Raw genomic sequence first — 16,921 nt, forward strand, 5'->3', positions numbered from 1 at the left:
CCTATCATCTTCCTCAAATCAGCCTCTAACTTCTATCCTCACTTGTCATCAAAAGAAAAAGGAGGGACGAGGGTCATTGCTATTTCTATACTTATATCCAACATGTATTAAGATAATTAGATATATACTTCCTCCGTTTTCTTTTAGATGCAACACACACTTTTTCACGGTATTTAAGAAATGTGGGATTCACATGATATAATACACTTTATAATGGGATGAGTGGTTGTTAGGAGTGTAATTTAGTGGGCCATGTGCTTTAAATAAGGGAAATAATATTGTTTTTCCCTAAAGTAACTTTCCTTTTATAGTGTGTTGCAAGTATTGTGACATTTCCTTTTTAGGGAAGTGTTGCAAGTAAAAGAAAACGGAGGAAGTATTTTTTTTAAGGTAAGATGAAGGACTCTACTAACCGACACTTCTACTACTCAGCAAAAGCAGTTGGTGAGGTTCGAACTCGAGACCTTAAAGTGACAGGGTTAGTTCCTCATCAATAAATTGATTATGCGCTCTATGACTCTGTCTTGTACTCTTGTGTCTAAAATGGGAACGATAGTTGTATCGTATGGTGTGTCGGTAGGACGGTAGGCTTTGGTAAACAACAACGCTTCTAGTTATTCCTTTTAAAGAATAACAGACAGACTTTATTTTGATAAAAACAAAAGAGAACAGTTAAAACAGTAAATTCAACTGTCATTCATCCTGTCGACCCTTCTCTTTTAAAACTCTTATCAATTTTCACATCCAATAATTTCATCAATCCTGAGCTCATTATTGCCACCACCATTATTAGTATCGTAGTTTCTAGGGTTTTTTCAGATCAAATTCGTGTTCACAATCACCTAATTTTTTCAAATTAATCCCAGAAAACTTCTCCCCATTTTCCAGATTACGCAAAATAATGGAAGAGAAAGAAATTGGAGTCGAAGAGGAATCTCCCACTTCTTCTGCAACTCCCAATTTCCGACTAATTAATGAAATGGAGCTTCTGGAATTCAAAGACAAGTATGTGATCAGAGCCGTTAATTCTCCAAATCAAGGGTTTTCTGCTAGTCGACTTGATGGTGATATTCAACCACTTTCCAGTTAAGATCATTATCTTACATTATTAAGATTTTCTGACTTTGTATTTAATCTCTGATTGATTTAAGTATTTGTATTGCTTAGTTTGAATTACTCACTGCAGCATGTTGTTATATTTGTAAATTGCCATTTTATTACACTCTCCTTCTAACATTAGTTCCAACATTTTTGATATAAATTATGAATTGTTAATTTAATAGAAAGGAAATTTTGCAAAAAACCACTTTTTTTTTTTTTTTTTTTTTTTTTTTTTTTTTTTTTTTTTGCATATAACTACCTTTTAAAAATAAAATACTGCAAAAGGCCACCAATTTAAAAAATTTTGTTGCAAAATACCTCTTTTTAAGCCAAATTTATCAATTGTTTTACATTGAAATGGTGGTAATTTGCAACAAAAATTTTAAAATTAGTGGTCTTTTGCAACCTGTTTTTTTAAAAGGTGGTTATATGCAAAAAATTAGATTTAAAAGGTGGGTTTTTGCAAAATTTCCTAATCGAAAAGTAGACGTAACGAGAGTTAGTGGAGCATTTTCCGTTTTTGTAAGTGCACATTTTGACCTTATTCATATATTGCTTTGAACAATGTTAGCGAATGTTTTAAATACCTTGGGTCGATCATAAAAAAAAAATCATGACATTGATCAAGATGTGGCCCACAGGATTAAGTCGGGGTGACTTAAGTGGAGAGCAGCCACGGCCCACGGGAGTGTTATGCGATCGAAGTATTCCCTTATTGTTAAAGGGAAAATTCTCAGGACTGCATAAGACCAATGTTGCTCTATGGTACAGAATATTGGGCTACACATTAAAAAGATGGAGTTTATGTAAATGAGAATGTTAAGGTAGATGTGCGGGAACATAATATGAGATGGAATTAGAAATGAGGTTATTAAAAAAAAGGTAGGTTTGGCAACAAACTAAGGGAGAATCATCTGCGTTGATTTGGGCATGTAAGACGGAGACTAGAAGGTGCACCGATACGAAGAGTGGAGGAGTGGGATCGTGGAGTGGTTAAACGAGGGAGAGGGAGAGGGAGACCGAAAATGACTTGGTTGGAAGTAGTTATTGAGGATATGGAGTATATGGATTTGCATGAGGAGGAGGCATTGGATCGTAAGGGATGGAGGAGAAGGATCTTTGTCGATGATTACACGGAATAATCAAATTAGGTTCATGTAGCCGACCCCACTTATGGGATTAAGGCTTTTTGATTGATTGATAGTGGGTAATCGGGTATTTGTTAGGATTGTTTCAATGTATAGTTTATTTACATCACTTTTATTTATTTATTTTTAATATGTGCTCCACCTATTGATAATTAAAGATATTGTTGATCAAAGTTCCGCATTCGACATATGTTCTTAGTCAAATTGTGGTACTTTAAAAAAAGAAGGAAAAAAGAGGGAGTTATTTAATTGAAAAAGTAATTGGGAAAAAGAGATACTAGACCCATGAAAAATAAGACATGATGAATCAATGGTTGAACTAAGAAAAACTTTTTACACTGTTTATGAATGGATGAAAATGAGGAGTGTACAAACTATTCTAGTATTCTGAAACATAAAAATTGAATTTTCTTATTGCTAGTACTTCTGTTTGAGAACCCTTATACGATGTTAGTCATGTTACTACTTTTTATTTATTTATTTATTTTATTTTTTATAAATGTTGGAGCTTCTTTTGTGCTCAACAAGTTTTAGTATTACACTCCCTTCGTCATACTATTATAGGTTTCATTTCTATGCTTGCATCACTTTCTTTACCAAGTTTAATATCAAGTTTAATTATGAGCTTTTCCAGATTACTATTACTTTTCTTTGAGGATTTTATTTATTACGAAGTATGTCATAATAGATGCTTGCCCTTGTCAGTTGTATGAATAATTAAGTATAGTTTTGGTATTTCGAGCAATTTTCTTAGATATGACATCTAATAATATGTAGCCTATTAAATTGGGATGTACATAAAATATAATGTTATATTGAGTCATGTACATTAACCTAAGATAGTAAGTATTTGGTACTTTTCTATGTGATGGTGAAGGGAAATTGATTATGGGTTCTGTTGTTGCAGGTAATGATGTTTTGGGAAGTCCGGGCAAAGCCACTAAAATATGTGGTGTAGTTGGGACTATTCAACTGGTTTCAGGTATCTGTGTTTCCCATAATAGTCATGCTGTTTTATTAAATTAGCGCTTGACAATGTGAGAAATGGAAACCTGTGAGAAATGGAAACTTGTGTTTGTTATCTTTGCATTGATGTCTTAATAACAAGGATTGCTAAAGCAGTAAAGCTTGTGTGTGAACTATAATTTTATAAATGTAATATTTGTGGTTTTATTGGTCATCATAAGTGAGAGTTATCAAAGCAAGGCACTATTTGAGAGCAAATGATATAAATATTTATGCACATTTGGCTCTATATGTAATTAATTTATATTTAGCGACTTTTAGAATACTTTTGTTATATTCTATTCATTATATGTAAATTTCTTGTTCATATTTTTGGCAGGAATGTACATACTAGTAATAACATCCTCCAAGGAAGTGGGGAAGTATCATGGTTTCCCTATTTTGCGAGTAGAATCTATGAAATATTTGCCCTGTAATCAAGCCTTAGAGAAATTAGGTGTTCAGGAAGTAAGGTCTTGCTTTCTCTATCCCCTCGAAATATGCTTCTTTGCATGGATTGTGTTCATTTGATTAATAAGAATATTCAAATAATTTTGTGTGCGCAGAAAAAAGATGAAGCATACTTCAGGAATTTGTTGAGAGTTGTGGAATCTACTCCTGGATTATATTATTCCTATGAAACAGATATAACTGTGAAGTATGCCATTCTTTTATACCTCCATAATTTTCAATTACTATAATAGAACAGGATTTTTTATTTTTTTTATTTTTTTGGATATCAATGAGTAGACTTCTACGATTCTCACATTAGGCTGACTAACAGCTTGCAGAGAAGGCTACAGCTGTCAGAAGGGTGGATGAGCAGTCCAATTTGGAAGCAGGTTACTTGTATTACTATGTTGCTTTAACAACTGTGTTTTGAAGAAATTATGATGATTTTCTACATTATGCTTCTTGCAAATGGCTTCTATAATTAGACTTTCTAATTTGCTTTGTCTCTTAAAAGTTTATATATTGATCTTGTGTCATAGTTCGGCTGAGAGTTTAGGGCCATCAATGTAGAACATCCAACTATCCAAGACCATGCTAGGAGCAGTATATGAAAATTTTCTTTTTCTTTATGTCAGCATATTTCTCTGCTAAAAAGCCTTAAGAGGGTTAATTGGTTAAATGAAGTTTTTCCATTAGTAACTTTTATAATTTGAAGACTATTTCCACATCCCTTTCTGTGGTTCTTTGTAGACAGGCTGGCAAAAAGTGATGCATATTTAGTTGAAGATTTAAAGTAGCAATTAAACAATGACTTTGCCTTTTTACCTAATAATTTGATACAAGATGTTAGTTCAGAATAAAGTGCCAGGACTGCATAAAACAGAGAAAAGAAAACACACTATTCTCTTAGTGGGTTTTAGGGGCTGGTGACAGTTGCATGATTGCATCTATCTATTTTTTTAATATTAATTTTTGTACACGGATGGTAGGATCACGCTAGTGCTCTTATTGACACAGATAATTGATATTTCAATTTTATGATTTTGAGCCACACAATCAATATACTTCTCTTTGTAATTTTGGATATTGGTAAATTTGTTTGTTTGGTATTATGTGTTCGTGACGCTGTTTAAGAAGCCATAAGTCTCATATCTCTGATTTCTTGCTTGCATTAGGCTGACCCGCGATTTGTTTGGAACAGAGCTCTTTTGGATGAGCTTATTGAGTGTAAGGTGATAGTTTATGATCCTTTTTTGAAATTACTTGATCTTTGATCCTATGATCATGGGAGAAAATTTTACCTGTAGCTGATGTTTATTTTTTACCTTTTCTTTTTGGGTTGCAGCTTGATGAGTTCATTATGCCACTGGTGCAAGGAAATATCCTTTGATGTTTTTTATGATTACCAAAGTAGATATTATTCTTCTCACCTTGCATTTTGCAAGATTGCATATTCTTTTGTATCTTTTGTGCATAAATGGTATACCAACCTAGCTTCTGACAATAATCTGTCATCACTTTTCTTAACATAAAGTTAAGCTTTCAGACTGCAGAGGTTACATTAAAAAATGCACCTGTTACCATTACGTTGATATCAAGAAGATGCACAAGACGGCTAGGTATTGTGAATTCTGAAGTAAGTTAATATTGCTACATAATTGCTTAAATTTATTATGTAACTTTACTGAAGGAACCAGAATGTGGAGAAGGGGAGCTAACCTGCAGGGAGATGCTGCTAACTTTATTGAAACCGAGCAGTTGCTGGAATCAAAGAATTTCAAGTCCTCTTTTTTGCAGGTAATTGTGCCTAATATATTTAGTAATTGCTTTGGGAATCTTGTTCGTTTTTAGCTTTAGAGCTTTAGCTTGCAAATTACTCCTTTCTTTTTTGTTCTACTTACTTTATCTTACCCCTTCAATCCCACAAACACACCTTTTACATTTTCTCTCTTACTTCATCTTATACCTATTCACATTTTTAATATCCCCCCCCCTTTTTAATTACATCATGTGGACTTTTAAACTATTCACACAATAGTCTTTGACCATAGTTTGTGATTTATCCGTTAGTAATCTAGTTAGATTTGTCTCGATATCAACTTTTCAAATATCAACTTATTATATTTTTTACAAAAGTAATTAAAGATATTAATCGTCAAATTAATGCATTGGAAAATATGGAATCACAAATGGTGCAATAAAAAAAACGGAGGAAGTATTATCTTAAATTGTGTAACTTAATAGAATATATAAGAACGGAGGGAGTACTTATATTGTTTTGAAGTACAAATTATAGTATAATCCCTCTTGAGTGTTGGAATTTGACTTCTGTTTTAGTTGAGCGATGGAAGTATACAATTATGCATTCATTAGGATCCATACTTATGCAGCAAAGACTAATAGTTATTTTTCTCCCTTCTTTGTTCTACTCAATGCAAATATGATTAATCATTAATTTGGGTCCGACGTTAATAACAGAAAGTTATGACTTAGGTTTCAATCCTACGAATAAGATTACAAAGGCTAAAGTTATGAGCAAAGTAACAAAGTTGATCTGATTTGGGTCTGACTTTAATAATTGAAACATACATCCTTCTTTTTAAATTGTAATTGGGCTTTTATAAGACATTAGTGAAATGATTGCTTGAAGGGATATTCATCCGTACATGGTTCGTTGGCTAATCTAAAGGTTTATGGTCGTTTTGAGCTTGATTTTTCCTTGGGACATCTGGTAAGTTATTACTGCCATAGGCCGCTATTTAGGGGTAAGGGGAGAGATAGATATATGTGTCTACTAAAGTTATCACTTTGGCCTTTGAATGACGTTAGTTGCATCAATATTGGCTAAAACGATTTTTTTATATGTTATGCCTAAGGCTCACTTAGTTAATCTCTTAATAATTAAAATATATGCAGTTTACCTTTTGAAGTAAATCATACTTTACGGAAGTTAATCTTTTGTTGTCTACACCATCTCCTATGAAACAATTTAGATTTTTAAATAGTTGTAATTAAATGGTGTATGGAACAAGCACGATCCTATCATTCCCTTTTAGAGGATGTCATTCATAGGTTAGTTAAGTTTTGAAAAAAGCAAGCCATAAACCTTTATCAAACAAATGAACTGACCTTGCATAGATGAATGCCCTTTCCTTTTTTATCGATATCTTATAAGTGCACATTTGAATTAATATGAAGGAGATATGATCCATTTTTTTTAAAGTTGGGCCCTAATCTAACCAACTTTACTATTATGATCATAATTTCAATTATGCTTTCTTTTGGGCTAACATCATTGCTTATAAAAATCTTGTAGCTTTCCATTGTAATTTTATAGCCATGACATTAGTTTAATAAATATGGTATAATGTATGCACATAGGTTTATGGAATACAACATAAGTCTGACCCTTAAACGAGAGAAGGACCAATGTAGCATCTAAACCATAATATTATTTCCCTAGTATTATTTCCTTCTTAAATGCTATGTATACCCCATTCACCTCTTCCTTAATTGATATCTCTTTCTCGCCTTTAACTATTTTGTTTCACTCATATCCTCTCTTATGGACGTATTGGATCATAAGGGTTGGAGGAGGAAGATTGTTGTGGACGACTATAAGGAATAATACTTTTGGTTCATGTAGCCGACCCCAGTCACCCCACTTATGGGATTAAGGCTTTGACTGATTGATTTGATGTCTTCTCTTAAGCCTTACATCCTTCCAAACAGCAACAACAACAACAAAGCCTTACATCCTTCCAAATCTTGTTGGAGTTGCTTAAGTTAGTGGGCTATTGTTAATTAGGAGAGGAATGAAATTTGATGATCAATTGAATAAAGAAGAAATGTGTTTTTTTTAAATGGTAGACTTTTTATTAGGTGATTGGTTTCTTACATTCTTCATCATATAACATTTAATGCATATTTATGTTGGGTAGTTTTTACGACTAATTTAGGATTATTGCTCTAGAACAATGTTGGTAGATTAGGTTTGGTAATTGGAGTTTAGATTTTGGAAAAATTAATAAAAATAATCCAAACTATTAACTTCCTTCTCATTTTAATCCCAACTATGTTTTAAATCAAAATAATCCCAAGTATAGGGGTCCCTTCTCAAATTAGTATGAGACTTTTATTAACCTATTCATCAGGTAATATGAGCAACATGTCAACATATTATTGGTTAATTAACATTATGACCTAAAATTTCACAAAAATATAAGAAAAAAAAAAACTAAAAAGTCTATTCTTAAACGCAAACTCCCACCGGCCACCGTCACCACCACCATCTACTTTTAAACGCGAACTCCCCACCACCCTCTCACACCTACCCAACAAAGTCCATCCACTATCACCACCTTTACATCCATCCCCGGCAACCAAAAGTTAGTATCTTTCCAACCAAGCCCATCCACCGAAACCCCCTTTCTGCCATCCTAGCCGTAAATCACCATCAATCAACACCAACAACAATCACCATCAACCACAATTTCCCCTGCGAAAACCTCACCAATGTCTGCAGAACGAGAAAAGGAGAGAGGAACGGGGAGGGGGATGGGATCGGAGGAGGACATGAAGTGAAAGGTGTCGAAGGAGGAGGAGATGCGGTTGATGGCGGGGGAGCGAATTGGGATGTAGGTGGGTCAGGGGGTAGAGGTGGGCGAGTGGTAGAGGCGCCGCAATTGGGAGGGGAAAGGAGGTGGACTGATGAGGTGGTGTGGTGTGGCTGTGAGGAGGTGGTTGGTCCATTGTGGTTTGAGGGAAGAGAGAGATAGGGGGTGGTGGTTATGGCTGAGGTTTAGGTGATGATGGTGACAATAATTAAATTAAATAAATAAAAAGTTAATTGTATAAAAAAAAAAAAAAAACAAAAACTTAACCGGTATTACAAGTTGTAGGTAAGAGAGACTAATTTGAGAAGAACTCCTAATAGTTGGGATTAAAATGAGAAGGTAAATAATAGTTTGGATTATTTTTATTAATTTTTCCTTAGATTTTTCTAAGATATTTTCTCCAAGAATTGTCTTAGGGCGTGTTCGGCAATAGCGTTAGTGGTTTGACCAAATCAAACCATCACTTAGAGTATGTTCGGCAAAATATAGATGGAGGTAGCTCTTAGCTGTGGTAGGCAGCGAAGATGGATAATTAAAGTATAAGTGCTTGGTAAGTAGCTGTTGATTAGCCGTTGTATGTAAAATTTGATATATTTTTTTCCCATAAAAGCATAGATTAAAATATTAAATTACTATAAGCTACTATTAATTTTCAAAAGCTAATAATTTTTATTACCTTTTGATACTCCACTACTAAAATCTATCCCAACCATTACATTGCCAACCATTTTATTTAAAAAAAAAATTAAGTAGTGGTTTGAGTGTTGACTTAGTCAAATCACTAAAAACTACTCAAAAACTAGTGCCAAACATGCCTTAATAAATAAAAAAAAAAATTTGACAATTAAGCGGTGGGGGTAGTGTTTATTGGTGGAGGTAGCTTTTATCAACAACTAAAATTAACAGCTTTTGGAAATTAAAGTACCGTTGATATTTATTGTATAATTTTAGAAAAAGAAAATAATTATTAAACGAACAACTACTTTACCAAGTACTCAATTATCTTATTTTACAACTATCTTAACATGGCCTTAGGTAATTTCTAGAATACATTAGATTTTCTTAAATAATTATTTCCTATTTCTACGATATTTTGATTACACTATACAAGATTTTTCTAGATTAATATTTTTTCAATTAAAAATATTAATCTAGAAAAATCTTGGATGGTGTAATCAAAATATTGTAGGAATATTTAGACTCCATTGATAAACCTAATTTGAACTCTAATAATAATCATAAGTTTTTTGTAGCAAAATAACCAACATGCCATAACTAATATGTACTTCCGGTTTATTTATTTATTTATTTTTATTATTATTGTACCATTTGGGGTGGACACTTAAGGAAGAAATTAAATCACAAAAATGCCCATGTGACTACAAACAAAAGAAAGATAGTAAAAGTTAGGTAACAGGGGTAGATACCACATGTGAACAGGGTAAATAAGGGATTTTGTGAGTGAACACAACCAAAAAGTGAAAAAAAGTTACTAAGTAAGGAAATGATGCAATTAATATGCAACTTCCTAAAAAAGAAAATGGTGCAATAAAAAAACGGAGGAGTATGATGAAGCATGTAAGAAACCAATTCACTTAATAAAAAGTCAACAATTAAAAAAAAAAATGCTCATCGTTAAAGTTAATCCTCTCTGTAATGGATCAATTTACTGGAATTGTAATTTAATTATAAATAAGAGAATTAAGGCTGAAAGCTTGAGTATTTAATTTACTGATGGTTGAATTACAAAAGGGATAAGCATAACTTGAGGTTATGAATCTCAGAGTAGCTTTAGGCTACAAGTCTATCATGTGTTTTCTCTAATTTCTGGATAATCTCACCAACAGCTAAACTACACTACTTATACTCAAGACTTAGATAATACATGTGACAATGATTAACTAAAATTGAAACCCACAACATCTATGATTAAAGGGAGCTTCTAACTTTCCCTCACTTCTCTTTAATTAACCTTGTCCTGTTGCTCATTGTTGCTTCTCACAATTGACCCTTGCTGTCTCTGTTTTGCGCGCCTGCTATACACCAAAAGGGGTGGCTGACTTGGTTCCTTGGAACCATTGACCTCGTTGACCCGTTCCATTACACTCTCCTATTTACAACTATAGCCCACTGACTTCTGCAAGTATCTTCCAACAAACCTATCCTAAAATATTTAAACCACTAAGACTTGTGACACGCAAAATACGATCCTTGAAGGTACAAATAGTATATTTTATTCTCATTGGGTGCTACACAGAGACAAGTATAATTACTCACGTCTGTAAATTACATTAGGTAGCTGTAAGAGCTATTTGGTTTACAGGATTTACAAATCTAGGCTTTCACTGCTCGTGTAAATATTTAGCATACTCAACAACCTGTGTGGGAGTCTCTCTTATGTAATTTCACGATATCAACCTCATTTTCTGCTCTTCAACACAATTTTGCTGTTTATTTCTGGCATAGCGGCATCCATTTTTGTGATTCATGTTGATGACGCGATGAGTATTGTGTAGAGCAATGTTACTAGGATTACCTTGGCTAGGTAAGGGTACTTTGGTTGATATCACAAAATCGTACAATCCTACAAATAAACTCAAATATGACAAAGACATAATTTGTCCCTTTTTACTTGCTCAAGAGGACGCAAAAGTATAGTAAAAAGGTAGGCGAGTGTGAGACCTTACTCAAGAGAAGAAATAGAGAGAAAACAGTCCACAAACGAAAATGGGGCAAGGCCGGATGTAATATTATTTTTATATCAAGACCATGAATGCTAAAATTGCAAATACTCTGTTGATATAACTTAATGTGCCTCACATTTGGGTGATCTCTTTTGGGCTGTTGAATTGTTGGTATTTAGCAGTCTCTGATATTCACATCCATCATGAGCATACCCAAAGAAGCTGCAAAACTGAGGCATCATATCTTTATCATCTGTTATTGGCTAGAATATTCTCTAGGAAAGAATGATACTCCTTAAAAAATTTTCGGCTAGACTTGTACTTATGTTGAATTTCAGGTTCGGGGTTCGATTCCACTTCTATGGGAACAAATTGTTGATTTGAGCTATAAACCTCGATTGAACATCATCAACCATCAAGATACGGTATATATTTAAGCTTTCAGCTTTTATGTTATGCTTGATGGAGTTGCTATATTTTCCATAACTTCAATTTTCTTTTCCAGTCACACGTAGTGGAGCGTCATTTCCATGATCTATCACAAAGATATGGGGAGATATTGGCGCTTGACCTAACTGATGAAGTAAGATTAACTCCATATTTTAAATATTGGTGCTATTAAATACACTATTATTGATGCTTTATTAATGTGACAAGACTTATAACTTTTTTATTTTGATTTTGCATATCATTGGTGAGCAATAGGCATTTATTATATTGTACAGTATAAGGTTGCATACTTGCATGAGGTTTTGTCACCATTGGAATAAAATGATAGTTGGAGCTATGTATGGGAAGGGGAGCTTAAGGTGCACCTAGGCGCTAAGTGCATGGGATTAAGTTAATTAAGTTGGATCTAAAGAGACACACCTAAAGCACACAAGGTGTGCCCAAGGCTCACCTAAGGCACATAGCTTAAGGTTTTTCAGCATTGTTTTTATATTTTATTTTGGATATTTATCAAGTGTGTCTCGCTTCAATGAGGCACGCCTAGTCACAGCACCCCTTTTACCTTAGTGTTGATTTTTTTTTTAATACATTGAGGTGGATGCCCAAAGGCCCCAAACATTGGTTTTATAACATATACACTCCTTATGGTAATTGCTCATTAGGCTTGAAGTGTGGATGATGCATTGGTCCTGCTCCTTTAAATCACTTGTTAGGAATAAAGGCTTCCAGTATTTAAGTTCAGAATTTGTCTTTGTTGCTGTAATACCTTTTTACTGTATGAGATATTCAAGTCAACAAGAAGTTTATAGAATGATGGTTGAAGAAACCTATCTATTGTTATTTTTCCCCATATAATTTCTTACTTAAATGCACTGAATGAAAATAAAGAGTTGTGTGACTTGTGGCTATAAATATTGTTCAAAATTCAAAAAGTTGTAATTGTGGTAGCTAGACCTTGTTAGGGTTCAAACATTAAGCTTTCTTTTTCACTGTACTTATATTATATCATCAAATATCATTTGACTATTTCTTGCATTTTCAGTATGGTGATGAAGGAAAACTCAGCAATGCATATGCTGCTGAGATGGAAAAGCTACCTAGTGTGAGGTGAATTTTGAAGCTGCATATAGGTTTTATTGATTTCAACTTTACTGTCTTAATTTTAATTGATGAGTTGGCCTTGATTTTTGTAGTGTACAATTGAATGGTACGGAAAATTGAGTATAATTGAGCATAAAGTTAGTTAACTTACCACTTCAGAGTCTTGTGATGGCTTTAGCTTTGTCATATTACCACAAGTGGAATTTTACCCACGAGTCCAATGTAATTAATGCAAGTTTTAGTTTAAGTTCTGTACATTATCATCTGCGAAGTTCAATTTCCAAGTCTGGGTAGTTTCTGTTAGTTCTTGAGATTTAGGTGATTTTGTAAAATTGCTAGTGAACGCATGTAATCCTCCCTCTTGCCCTAAGGGAAACAGAGATGAAAGAAGCACCTTTGTCTGGTTATCAGTTTTTAAAATGTTATGAAATTTTCTTGACATATTCTGTCTTGAGACCATGTCTGTAACTAATTATTGTACATGGCTGGATTTACAGATACATTCCCTTTCGCTTCCACAGCATTTGTGGCAAATCAAATTTTGATAACCTGCACTTGCTGTATGATGAAATTTCCGACGACATTGGAAAGCAAGGGTAATTTAAGTTTCATATGACTTGTGTAATCTTTTTGGACCATCTCCCCCCCCCCCCCAAAAAAAAAAAAAAAAAAGAAAAAAGAAAAAAGAGGGTAATTTAGACTTTTTGCATTGTTGTTTTAATCATTTTTTTCCACCTCACCAGATACTTCCTCGTAGACTCTGAAGGGCATATGCTGGAAGAACAGAAGGGAGTTATCAGATCTAACTGCATTGATTGCCTCGATCGAACAAATGTTACCCAGGTTTGGATTACTTGTATTTATGTATCTGCTGTAAATGTGTGTTAATTGTCACTCGTAACTTAATCGGATTCTTTCTGACATGTATACCTCATATTATTTCTATATGTAGAGTTACCTAGCTCGGAAATCATTGGATTTACAGTTGCAGAGGGTTGGCATATTTACTCTTGAAGATACCATTTCAATCTGTCATGAAGAATATGACAAGTTTAAAATCTGTGAGTTATTTATGTATGATATTTAGTTTACTTAATTATGGATTTGTATTGAGTGTCAACCTTTTTCAATATGTATTTCTTATGCTGGTGATACTGATAGTGTGGGTTGAGCAAGGGGATGAGTTAAGCTTAGAATATACTGGTACCCATGCTCTCAAGAGAGACCTTGTAAGGTATAGAAATTTTGAAATCATCTTCTGAATCTGTATGAAATTGATCTGTTATCTGTAGATGCTTACCTTGTAATAACTAAGATGCATGGTTCTGCAGATACGGAAAGCAGACTTTTGGAGGACTTATTACAGATGGTATGAGTGCACTTTCAAGATATTATTTGAATAATTTTCAAGATGGTGTTAGACAGGCAAGCAACCATGACGTTTTACATGATTTTAATTTTCTTGTATATGGAAGGGAGGATATTTATCTTAGTTTGGTTTTGTGTTTTCTCCAGGATGCAATCGATCTTATCAGTGGCCGCTACTCAGTTGACCGGAATAATCCATCACCCTTTCAACTTAATGCTTTCGAATCACTTTCAGTGAGTTAAATACTGTTTAAAAGTTTGCTTTTAAGAATATATATGACTTCTTTCAAGTAATCTTAACAATGTATCATGATTTAAGTAATTTATGACTGCGGTATCAGATGCTATGCTGGAAACCAAACTTTCTCTAAGAAATTCATCACTCTTGCACGTGTATTATACTATTATAGTGATAAGAGCCATTTGAATTCATTTGTTTCTACAAAGTCTATGCTTGCCTCCCCTTTGTCTAACCTTATCTACCAATTCTTATCATCTAGAGCTTCTCAAGTTTTCTGACATTTGCTTAAGTTATATATATGATGCATTATGTACAGCAGAGGTCTTTTTAATAACTCATGGCATTATATGTTGCTACAGTATCTTCCAGTGGCTTCAGCGTTGTTGATTGGGGGCTTGACAATGACGTCATTTTCGCTAAACCAAGGTATGACAATGCACTCTTGTTTCTTCCATAAAGTTATGCATGCACTCAGTTGAAATCAAATGAGCTTTGTTCAGCCTGTTTGCCTCAATTAAAGCTCTGATTTTTTATTATATAATTTTATATATTTATATATATATATATATATTTTTTTCTGGTAGTTGGCCGGAATGCTCAGCAGTTTATGTCCTCTGTTCTCTGGGCTGGTGTGACTGCTGGCGTCATGGCATTGGTCAAAGCTAATGGAAGGCAATTCTGCTCTAGGCCTCGCCTCTGTGGCCTTATATGAAAACCTTCCAACAAAGTTCAAAGTGGATTTATTGCCAAATAAGTTTTGTACATCAGTGTATATTCTATTTAATGAAACTTCATAAATAGATTAATACAGCAATCTCCTGGTTTATGTTGTAACTTGCTTTTGCCTTTTGATTCTTCTTCGCTAACTCAGGAGTCAGGGAGTTGACAGTGTTCTACATGACCTTTCAGAGTAATGGAGCTTGAAGAGACCTTTTTGAGCTTTCTCTCAAATTTTAGAGCTTAGGGCAAAAAGTGTTAGTATTTAGTCAATTGTTGTAATAACTCTACAGTTTCTAGTGTTTATTGTTTATCCTGGAATTGACATAATTATGTGACAGTTCTTTGGAGCTGTTTGTCTAAATAACCTCCAATTAAATTTATCAAATTATAAGTTATCCGAAGTAATTAGTTTTGAGACCCGAGTGTTGAATATATTGTTAGTAATATTTCAAATTAAGAAAATGGCATCAATGTTTGAATGGTTTAGTAGTTAAATCTTTTAGTATAAATTGGAGGTCATGAGATTAAATCTTGTACAAAGACAAAGATTAATTTCAAGTAATGTTAAAATCAATCTAAATTGCGCAACAAATTTGTTGTTTGTGTTCTTGGAGTGTACTTGAAAGTGGAAGTGGACACACGAAAATCCAAATTAGGAATCACAAAACGTTGAGAAATATATTTTTTAAAAAACATGTAAAACATTGGCACACACTAGTTGTTGATGAAAAGACATAAGATAATTTTAAGGAAAATTTGTCAAGAATAAGTCAACCTTTGCGTGGTTAGTTCAAAATAAGTTAACCTTTCAATAAACTCAAAATAAAGTCAACCTTTATAAGATATCTTCTCAATGAGTCAAAACTTGTTAGATTAGAAATTAACCAGTAGTTAAGGTAAATTATGTCGCGTGTCGGTGTATGATTGGTCCTTTTGTAAAAAAAAATTAAGATGAATTAATTAGTAATTAATTCAATTAATAGTTAAATAATTATATCAAAAAAATAAAATAAAACAATAAACTAAAAAAACCGAAATACCCCCACCACTGGCCACAACCAACCCCTCCCCTTGCTAGCGACCGACGACTGGCTTCCTTCCTCGCCGCCAGCGACCCCGGCCCATCCTATCCCCCACCAACGCGACATCCAACACATCCCTTTCATTCTCATTCCCGTTCCCCCTTCCCCTTTTGGAAACGCAAAATCCAAACCCGTTTAGGGTTTTGGTGACACGTTTTGTAACACCCCAATAATTATCTCTTAAAAACCTGTGAGAAACCTGTATATAACCTGAACAATTTCAAGAGAATTACTGGTGTGCTACTGCCACGTGTTCAATAGACTTGTACTTAACCCCTCTTAAAATAACCTGAACAATTTCAAGAGAATTACGGGGGATTACAATCTACCCCTCTTAAAAGAAGTTTCGCCCTCGAAACTTAACCCCAAAGCCATAAATTTTCCAAAAGCATTCAAACTTTTGTGTTTTATATTGCTGTAAATTGATTGATTCTCAACATGCACACTCAACAAACTGAACTTTATGCTTAATAGACTCGTACTTGGCCAAAATTTACATACTTTAATTGCATGTAAATACAACAATAGTGCATATTAATAAGCAAAATAATGCAAACTCAAGCAATAAATAGCATAATTGAGGTAAAAAGCGCGAAATTACATCGCATTATGCCCCTCTTAAAGAAAAGAGTTACGCCTCTGTAACTCACCTCAATAACATCATTAGGCATTTCTTTTTCATTTCTTCTTTCTGCAATAATTTATCCATAACTTGTTATTCTATAATTTCCTCAAATTTGAATAGTTCAATTCATAGGCACTCAATATTCTCATTAGCTCTCCTTAGCTAACAACCGAAGGCTATTAAGATCTGTAAAAATCTTACAGGTGACACTGTATTTCGAATGAATCTCCAATGTAAACAATATATACGCAATCTCAAGATCATGGTAGGGTAATTGGTCTCATAAAATTTGTCTTGGCAAGAAGCATTATCATTTTTCCATTTTGT

The 16,921-nt window shown here is 33.7% G+C and overlaps 1 protein-coding gene across 3 annotated transcripts; it reads left to right on the forward strand.

Annotated features, from left to right (window-relative positions):
• The first annotated feature begins 601 nt into the window (after nt 1-601).
• Nucleotides 602-15,304, forward strand: LOC110710866 (phosphoinositide phosphatase SAC8-like). Of its 3 annotated transcripts, none has more exons than XR_002509216.1 (20): nt 602-1,085; nt 3,157-3,231; nt 3,595-3,722; nt 3,821-3,912; nt 4,039-4,096; nt 4,883-4,939; nt 5,053-5,086; nt 5,246-5,326; nt 5,398-5,504; nt 11,346-11,432; nt 11,513-11,590; nt 12,500-12,564; nt 13,056-13,154; nt 13,302-13,401; nt 13,511-13,619; nt 13,720-13,792; nt 13,874-13,983; nt 14,074-14,160; nt 14,527-14,593; nt 14,752-14,884. XR_002509216.1 is itself a non-coding variant. In XM_021889207.1 (20 exons), exons 1-20 carry the CDS (start codon nt 902-904, stop codon nt 15,089-15,091), a joined length of 1,728 nt encoding a protein of 575 aa, XP_021744899.1. In that variant the 5' UTR covers nt 607-901; the 3' UTR covers nt 15,092-15,304. The 3 variants fall into 3 exon arrangements, 2 of the variants coding, with proteins under 2 accessions (XP_021744899.1, XP_021744898.1); XM_021889207.1 differs by lacking the exon at nt 14,752-14,884 and adding an exon at nt 15,039-15,304 and having other exon boundaries at nt 607-1,085; nt 13,890-13,983; XM_021889206.1 differs by having other exon boundaries at nt 612-1,085; nt 13,890-13,983; nt 14,752-15,304.
• The last annotated feature ends 1,617 nt before the right edge of the window (nt 15,305-16,921 follow it).

Source organism: Chenopodium quinoa, unplaced genomic scaffold (assembly GCF_001683475.1).
Source record: "Chenopodium quinoa cultivar QQ74 unplaced genomic scaffold, ASM168347v1, whole genome shotgun sequence".
In the NCBI taxonomy this organism is placed as follows: domain Eukaryota; kingdom Viridiplantae; phylum Streptophyta; class Magnoliopsida; order Caryophyllales; family Amaranthaceae; genus Chenopodium; species Chenopodium quinoa.